At 36.0% G+C, this 10,000-nt stretch overlaps 1 protein-coding gene across 3 annotated transcripts in view; it reads right to left on the bottom strand.

Annotated features, from left to right (window-relative positions):
• LOC144975966 (uncharacterized) overlaps positions 1-10,000 on the bottom strand; it is a 39,890-nt gene that overhangs the window by 2,429 nt on the left and 27,461 nt on the right. Inside the window, exons 1-5 of one of the 3 annotated variants that reach the window (XM_078920207.1) lie at positions 5,866-6,635; positions 5,496-5,570; positions 4,514-4,615; positions 2,418-3,105; positions 1-1,849 (exon numbers count right to left, since the gene is read on the bottom strand). In XM_078920207.1, the coding sequence (XP_078776333.1) occupies positions 1,103-1,552 (450 nt within the window). In that variant the 5' untranslated portion in view covers positions 1,553-1,849; positions 2,418-3,105; positions 4,514-4,615; positions 5,496-5,570; positions 5,866-6,635 and the 3' untranslated portion in view covers positions 1-1,102. Of the gene's footprint in view, positions 1,850-2,417; positions 3,106-4,513; positions 4,616-5,495; positions 5,571-5,865; positions 6,735-10,000 lie in introns of those variants that run through there. The other 2 variants (XM_078920208.1, XR_013646007.1) reach the window with 2 other exon arrangements.

The following is a 10,000-nucleotide window of genomic DNA, read 5'->3' on the forward strand; positions in this document are numbered from 1 at the left end:
GATAAAGGCAATAAAGGGGAATTCCAAAATGTTCGGAAACATAGACAAATGTGTTATGGTACTATCACGCAGTTTGCATAGCAGTCAAGTTTCAGAAATCAAGCTAGATTACTTCCTATCAGTGGTCTTTGTCAAAAATACTGACCATTGTCAACATAATACATTAATGATAGTGTATAGTGAAATAAACTTTTTTCTGTAATGCGAAGATACTGAACAAAAAATGTTGATGTACAAAATTGCTCTATAAAGATATTGAACATCTATCAGCAAAAAGATATATAAAATAAAACACTCAATTATTTTTGTCAGGCTCTACAGCCTTAACTACTGGATTAAGAAAAACGCTTGATGGATTTAAAAATGTGTCTCGGACTAACATAAAAATTCAATATAGAAAAGCCATTGAAAAATATGCGCCTACGCGCTAAGAAGCTTTAGAGCTAGTAATTAATCTATGCAAAAAGTCTGGATTCTCTATGTTCAATCATTATCTGGGTGATAGGTGTCAGGACACTAATCACTAATAATTGTGTAATGAAATCAAACATGAAATATTTTATCGACTTTAGTTTGTTCTTTTGATCTTTCATTCAACGTTTTTGCTTTAATGAGACTTATTTTTTGTGATGGAGTAAAGTCGGTGTCTGAAAACATTTTAATTTCGTCAATGAAGGTCTCAATTATGTTTTAGTTGGTTAGGAACTTTTAGACCCTGTATATTTGATATCTAGAATTGTGGATAAGATAAAATCACACACTATTTTAGTCTGAGCTAGGGACCACTTAAAATCTACCACTCTTGTACTTCTGTCTTGTTTTAGAATCACTTTCATTATCATCCATGTTTTCAGCAATATTTTCCTGAACATTATTAATAGTACTAATAACATCATCATGTAATGATTGCATCTCAATTTCCATTTCATGAGAAGAGAAGCTTTGGTTTTCCTGTTCACCATCTCTTACAGAGACTTGTGGAGTAGTATTGGCTGAACAGCTAACATTCTGATGAAGATGAACTGACTCGTGTCTTGTTTTTCCCCTCTATTTTTTGCAAGAACCTTCCCACTTCAGTTATTTCTCTAATTGCTAATGGACTTTAGTAGACGTCAATATTCATTTCCTCAGTATGTCCTAGATGCCTAAAGGACATTTCCCTCTTTTCACTTGGAATTTCTAAGAGTGCAAAACGAGTTGAGCTCCTATGTCGAAACTTGTCCGCAAAAAGTAGATTTGGTTTTTCAAGTTGATCTCCCACAGTTTTAGCAACTGATTGCACACTATTACAACCTATCACATGATCTTCTGACTTCCCTGTATTTGGGAATAGAAATTGATTTGCATCAAAAATTCCACTTTCTTGTCGCTCTGCTATCAGCTTTTTAATGGTGGGCAATGTATCCTTTGGAAACAGAACAGGTACCAGTCTCTTACTTCCTTTGCCAGATTGATAGGCCAGTATTAAATTACCAATAAGATGTTTTTCAAGCGGATCTTGGACGCCCTCTACTTGCTGTTGGTCTATCCACATTCCAATTTGAACATCCATCCATTCTGAAACCAAAAGCCTAGCTTGTTCTCCACATAGCTAAGTCAACGGATCTCTGACGCCGCTCGCTATCAAGAATTTCCCTATTTGTTTTCTTTATAATATTACATGAACAAAATCCATTTTTCATCATAACATTGAATGCCCTAATTATTTCCTTGCGTGGTAGTTTACATGGTTGCTTGACTTCCATTTCTTCTCTATGTTTTCTTTTCAAGTGTCGAGGGAGCTGTGCCTGAGGCTTTCCAGAAAACAAACATGGTCGCTTTGGTTTCTTTTTAATTAATTTAATCTGACCTGAGAATACAAAAATATATTTAATTAAATCAATGTGATAAACCTTAGTCTTAATTGTGTGTTTCGTAATCTTTTACATATATCTAAGAAGTTTGCTTTAAAAAATTAATCTAAGTGTAATTTCAAAGGATAAGAATTTTTCAGAATAGAAATATGGTATTAGAATAAAGTAAAGGTTAAGCGTTCAAATATCAAACCTTGCAACTGCCTTATTGTATGATAAACAAATATGCAAGGCACTGTAAATTAGAAGACAGTGATGCCAAAACTCCGATTTCATTGGTAAAATTCCGGGTTCCGGGCAATTTCGTCAATTTGTTCCAAGGATACCCCCCTCTACAATCACTACCACATCATCACTACTACTACAACCATCATCACTACCACTACTACTACAACCACCACCACATCATCATCACTCTTAATACCACAACCACCACCACTACATCTTCATCACTAGCACTACTACTATAACAACCACAACCACATCATTATCATCACTATCTCTATTACTACAACCACCAACACCACATCATTATCACTACCACTACTACTACAACTAGCTTACTTATCCGAACCAGCGACCACCTGAGCTCTAGCCCTTCGGTCTTGTGCCATGACGTAGAAGTTAGACTTCTTTTGTAGTTGTTCCAGGTGACTATAAAGTGTGTTACTGTTTGGATTTGGTGGGAGGAATGTGCATCTCAGGTCTTCAAGAGGTTGACATTCAAGCAAGTGGTGTGTTACTGTTTCATTGGGGTGTTGACATAGGGGACAGGAAGGGAATGCGTCTTTTGTAATTTTGCTTAAATGGTTGTTGAGCGGTATGTGTTGTGTATTTAGTTGAAAGACGATGCTTTGCTGGTGTCTTCTGAGCTTATTTAGGCAGTCTTTACAGCAGTGGTCATATGGGAAAACATACATCTACCCGTGTTGCTCATTGCCCAACTGTTCATCCATTCTTCTCTCTTATCTGTTTTGATTATTTGTTTCGCTGTGTCTAAGGATACTGGAATTGATGGTTGTAAAAGTGTTGATCCCAGTCTGGCTAGTCTGTCTGCATTGTCATTTTCTGGTATATTTGAATGTCCAGGTATCCACTGGAGAGAAAAGTCTACTCTGTGTGTTGTAAGGAATTCATCTAGTTGAGATCTTAAACTATTGAAGGTTTTAGGAGATTTTATCTAACTCAGAGCTGGGAGACCCGATTTGGAGTCTGTGAAGATGACAGTGTTTTAAAGTCTTGAAGGGTTAAGCTGGAAAACAGAAGAAAGGTGTCGCAGTGAGGCTTCTATACTAATACAACTACCAACACCACCACATCATCATCATTAACAACAACCACCACCATCACATAATCATCACCACCACCACTACCATTACTACATCCATTACTGCCAAATCATCTGAACTAACACCACTACAACCACCACCACCACATCATCATCACTATCACTACTACTACAACCACCAAACCACATCATATTTAACAACCACTACCACCACCACCACCACATAATCATCACTACCACCACTACCACTACTTCATCCAATACTCCAACATCATCTGAACTAACACAACTACAACCACATCATCATCACTACAACCACAGCTACAACCACCCGCCCCACATCATCATCACTACCAGTACTACTACAACCACCATCACATCATCATCATCACTACCACTACTACAACCACACCACCACATCATCATCACTTCCACTACTACTACAACAACCACCACATCATCATAGTACTACAATCACTACCATTAGGTTTTGGAGCTTTACTTCATTTAAAATAAGCAAACTTTGGGATTGTATTTGGCAATGCGTTTATATATCATAATATCATTCTAATCAGTTATCTATTTAGAACTATAAATATGTAAACACATTCAAATATCATTCCAATTCCCTTTTCTTGTGTGCAGAAATTCCTCTTTCGCATAGAAATTCCTACGAGCGGTGTCTGGAATTCCTTTGAGCCAAATTTACAGTTGGCATCTCTGAGAGGAAAATGTGTATGGTATAGTCGCGGTAAGGGTAATGACAAAGACAAAGGGAGCGTATAGAACAAGAGAAAAAGAAAAGAAAAAAGTTGATTATTCCTTGATCCAGACTCAAACCACAGAAGTTCAGATTGCCAGACAGATGTGCTAACCATTAAACCACCATGGAATCCCAACTTTCAAGGACTGATATTATTTGCTTATACTTATAATAAGCGAACTCTTAAATTTCAACACACCTAACACAGACATTGAACACAAAGCAAGAGACATGAGTATGCATCAAAAAACCAATCACTAGAATTTGCAACAATTGTAAAATAAACAAAATAAAAAAACACTGTAAATTAGGCGAACATAGAACAAAATTTGTATGGTTAAGTGCCGGTAAGGGCGAAGCGAACAAGAATGGTCCATAAAAAGGTTGGCCATTCCATGACCGGAACTTGAACCACAGACCTGATCATTTCCAGCACTACACCATACAGATTTTACTGGCTGCCTAATTGGAGGTTCAATAATGATAAGTCAGGTTTGAGAGTTTTTAGGGGAAGGGCGAGGGGGATTGTGAAGAGAGGATTGGTCACTGAGGCTAAATCAATTCATACACCTTAATGTAATACTATTGAAAATTTATAACACCACTTACTGGTATTATCAACCATTTTGTGTTGTTCTATGAAGTCAACTTTTTACAACTTTTTACATTTTGGCGGTACCATCACTGTGGCTTCTACTTCAATGGGGTAGACTAAAAAGGACAAATATGTGTAACACTACTTTAAATCGAGTGACAACAGTCTGCATTTTGTATATTTGCCAAAAACTTTCCTAGGCTCCAAACTCACTTTTTCTTCTACAAATTATTTTCTAACATAAGACCTCTCCAACATTAAACAGAGCAGTGATAGCAATCAATATGGAGTATATGACCTAGGGAAAATATTGACATTATTTTATCCAATATGCATATTAAAAGGCTAATAATGATGTTAAGATTTACATAATTCTACAAAATACATTGTATGCCTCTTATCGAGCAAGTAGAACATTGTTAGTATACAGATTAATTTTCCATTATTGTACAGTATAGCCTTTGACTGACAAGGTATATCATAACTCATTTTATTACCTCAATAAGGTGTAATGAGAACCTAACATAGACATTTTAAAAATCTTGTCAAGTATTCAGATTAGTGACTTTGAAATGTACATCTCTAGGGATTCAAAAATAATAATGGTTGGAATGATATAAATATATATATATATATATATATATATATATATATATATATATATATATATATATATATATAATATATATATATATATATATATAGATGTATCCTAAAAAGCTTTGAAAATCTCTGTTTATATTAAAAGGAATAACAATAATAAACATTTTTATTTGCTCATGAGACATTAATATAAAAAAGTCGTTTAAAATTAATTTTATACTGCCACAAACACTTAAAGATTTGGTCGATAAATAAAATAAAAATCGGGTAGGTAGCCTTTTTATAATGTCTCTTTTCCTCTACCCTTACTTAAAAAAAGGGAGACTAGTCGGTCAAACTAATGGAAAAGGAACATGGCATTAATTCAACAATAATGATATATTACATGCTTACCAGATTAGGATGTCATGCTTTCTTCATCAATTGGTACAGGATAACAGTTGCGATTGGACTCCATTTCTTTTTGTTCTTTTGTTTATAAGAAGAAAAAATAGTGGAATGGAAAGAAATTTAATACTGTTCTACATTGTACGCAATAACCCATCTTTTAAAATTAATTTACCACTTAGAGCTGGTGGTACTGAGGATGAGGTAATCTATATAAATGCTAAATTTAATTTATTTAAAATGTATTGATAGAAGTTTCTTCATAATGTAACGGGGCAAAGTTGCAAATAAAACAAGGAAAGGGCACACCCTGGAAAAAATAACAAAATATGTTACAAAATAAAGCTTCTAGTCTCTTTGTATGCTTTACAATCACCTCTCTCATCTCTGTTCCTTTCTGTTTATTAAATTTTAATAGTCTTCAATATCACTCGGAGTCCTCATTATCAGATTCAAAAGAATCGGAAATATATTTATTTCCGGAGTCCTCGACAAATTCAGACTCAGCAGAGGTATAGTCATGGTCATTAAAGTCCTGAAAAATAAGGAATTCTACTTAAATCCAACGTGTTAAATTATTTATAAAGAGGTGTATCAACAAATAAACCAGTCTTAAGTCACTATGGAACTAAAAACCTTAATTGTTTTGTATACACTTGAGCAAGGAAATCTCGAACAAGTCGGGACCAAGCCTATTTCTTCGAGATTTCCATGTTGGGGTATTTTACATAGGCTATGAGAAAGAAAATAAAGGTGGTAAATGTGGGTGGTCATGATAAGTCTTATTATTATGATAATGATAACTCTCCATTATTGTGACTTCTGTCAAGGGTCGATAGTGATCTTTTACAAAATTATGAAGAGAGTTTTCACTGATGTTGCGTTTAGTGCGTTTTGTCTTGTTCAATTATAGTTACATAAATGGAGTGACAATTCCCACTGCGTGTGGGCTCGATTAAAAGTCAAAGCCAGCATATCGCATGGTGGATTACACACTTAGCACACGACGTCATTTCCTACAAATCCGGAAACTAAAATCACTATCACACCTCACTTAACACCCTCAGGCTAAAGAGAGAGGGAGGGCATTGCTCTCATCCCACCATTTCCTCCCCTAATTGCCTGTATCATTTTAATTTTAATACGTAACAGTTACTGCCTAGGGTCCCCACGATACTGGTCATTTTGCTATGGTACTGGCACCTCAGAATAAGTACCCCTCAGTTCAGAATGCAGACACGCGCATAATATATGCTACACACACGCATGCGTAACACATTAACTGACACTTTGCGCTACGGGGAGTGCGATGACATCTTTCGTTTCCATTCAACACAAACAATTCGAAAAAAAATTCAACTGACTGCAAGAGGCAGGAATGTCCAGTTTGTTCGAGATTTCCGTGTTGGCCCCGGAAATTGTTCGAAATCTCCGTGTTGCCAATACTAACGAAGTAGAGGGATTAAAAAGGGAAATTGTACCAAGTTTGAGATTTGCTTCATTTCGAGATTTGCGTGTTCGAGACTTCCGTGCTCGAGTGTATTAATATTATTAAATCTCACAATATGAATCGTCTTTACTACTTTTAATTAACTCAGTAAAACTAACATGCAAAACGTTGACAGAATGAGAAGTAAAGGATTGTATGATTAATTGGATTCATTGATAATATTTTTTTTCAATTAGGGGCTATCTGTGTATTATTGAACAAACATGATTTTGTTGTGCTGATGTATCTAAAATCTCTACCAATCTACTAATCAGATCTACAGTCTAATTCAATCTACCTCTTTGTCTTTGGTCATTCTACTAAATCTGAGTAATAGAATTATAGAAAATCCTCTTAACTGAACATACAGTATACAGACAGACTAGACGCTAGAGGCGAGATGAATATATCTGATCTTTTAGACGAGACTCAATTCTAGATATAAACTAAATTTAAGATATATTATGAAAATACTTATTTGTAGTAGTGGTAGGACTTGAATTAACTTTGACTTTGTGGTAGTGGTGGTAGTGATGATTGTGTGATGTTGGTGGTGGTTGTTAATGATGATGATGTGGTGGTGGTGGTTGTAGTAGTAGTGGTAGTGATGATGTGGTGGTGGTGGTGGTGTAGTAATAGTGCTAGTGATAATGTGGTGTTGGTCGTTGTAGTAATAGAGGTAGTGATGATTATGTGATTGTGGTGGTGGTTGTTAATGATGATGATGTGGTGGTGGGGGTTGTAGTAGTAGTGGTAGTGATAATGATGTGGTGTTGGTGGTTGTAGTAATAGAGGCAGTGATGATTATTGATGTTGGTGGTGGTTGTTAATGATGATGATGTGGTTGTGGTGGTTGTAGTAGTAGTGGTAGTGATAATGATGTGGTGTTGGTGGTTGTAGTAATAGAGGCAGTGATGATTATTGATGTTGGTGGTGGTTGTTAATGATGATGATGTGGTGGTGGGGGTTGTAGTAGTAGTGGTAGTGATAATGATGTGGTGTTGGTGGTTGTAGTAATAGAGGTAGTGGTGATTATGTGATGGTGGTGGTGGTTGTTAATGATGATGATGTGGTTGTGGTGGTTGTAGTAGTAGTGGTAGTGATGATGTGGTGGTGGTGGTGGTGTAGTAGTAGTGGTAGTGATAATGATGTGGTGTTGATGGTTGTAGTAATAGAGATAGTGATGATTATGTGATTGTGGTGGTGGTTGTTAATGATGATGATGATGTGGTGGTGGTGGTTGTAGTAGTAGTGGTAGTGATGATGATGTGGTGGTGGTGGTTGTAGTAGTAGTGGTAGTGATGATGATGATGTGGTGGTGGTGGTGGTGGTGGTGTAGTAGTAGTGGTAGTAATAATGATGTGTTGTTGGTTGTTGTAGTAATAGAGGTAGTGATGATGATGTGGTGGTGATTGTTGTAGTAGTAGTGCTAGTGATGAAGATGTATTGGTGGTGGTTGTGGTATTGGTAGTGATGATGATGTGGTAGTGGTTGTAGTAGTAGTGATAGTGATGATGGTTGTAGTAGTAGTGATGATGTGGTGGTGGTTGGAGAAGGGGAGGTCTCCTTGGAACAAATTGACGGAAGTTGCCCGGAACCCGGTATTTTTTGCTCTAAACCGGAGTTTTTACCAATGAAACCGGAGTTTTGGCATCACTGTCTTCTATTTCCATTTAATTTACAGTGCCTTGCATATTTGTTTATCATACAATAAGGCAGTTGCAAGGTTTGATATTTGAACGCTTAACCTTTACTTTATTCTAATACCATATTTCTATTCTGAAAAATTCTTATCCTTTGAAATTACACATGAATTTTTTAAGGCAAACTTCTTAGATATATGTTAAAGATTAGGAAACACAAAATTAAGAATCAGGTTTATCACATGAATTTAATTACATATATTTTTGTATTCTCAGGTCAGAAGATATTAATTAAAAAGAAACCAAAGCGACCATGTTTGTTTTGTGGAAAGCCTCAGGTACTGCTCACTCGACACTTGAAAAGAACACACAGAGAAGAAATGGAAGTCAAGCAAGCATGTAAACTACCACGCAAGGAAAGGCTTAGGGCATTCAATGTTATGAAGAAAAATGGAATTTTTTCATGTAATATTATTAAGAAAACAAATAGGGAAATTCTTGATAGGGAGCGGTGTCAGGGATCCGTTGACTTAGCTTTGTGGTTGTGTAAGGCTTTTAAGCCAAAAGAGAATTGCAAAGCACAAAAAAAACTTGCTCTGAAAGTCATGGTTCAAAATCTGGAAGTGCAAATGTTACGTTTTTGGTAGATTATGATACTGATGCAGCTGCAGATGATACATTCAGAAAAGAAATCATCCATAAATTCAGAAATGATGAAACTGGTAATCTTTGTCAATCTGATCCCATAATGATAAAGTTAGGAAGCCTAGCTGATGTAGGAAAAATCTGCAAGAAAAGGACAGACGAGTTATCATGAACGATATGCGCACTTTAGGCAACTTAGTTCTTGAAAGCCAAAAAAGTATCTGACCGTGAAACATTTACAGTAAGGGATATAGGAAAAACAGAGAACTTTGATTAATTGACAAAAGCCATTAAAATATGACGATAAATGAACATGGCAAACTTATACCCGGATTTAAACCGACCATTGGCTATTTGCTGAATAGGTTGAAAAATGTTTTTAAAGGTGTTTACATTCAACAGAACATTATGAGTTTCGAAAATTCATTTTGAAAGAGACATCAAGGATGACAGACGATGCTTATAATGGTTTTGTTTATATGAGAAATCTCATTATATCGAGGCTCACTTTATTTAACGCACGGCGAGGTGGAGAACCAGATAGGCTTTCGGTTTCAGAATGGATGGATGTTCAAAAATGGAATGTAGATAGACCAACAGCAAGTAGAGGGCGTCCAAGATCCGCATGAAAAACATCTTACTGGTAACTTAAGACTGGCTTATCAATCCGTCAAAGGAAGTACCTGTACTGTTTCCAAAGGATACATTGCACACCATTGAAATGCTGATAGCAG

Source organism: Berghia stephanieae, chromosome 6 (genome assembly GCF_034508935.2).
Source record: "Berghia stephanieae isolate SIO BIC M18660-M18661 chromosome 6, UCSD_Bste_1.3, whole genome shotgun sequence".
Lineage (NCBI taxonomy): Eukaryota > Metazoa > Mollusca > Gastropoda > Nudibranchia > Aeolidiidae > Berghia > Berghia stephanieae.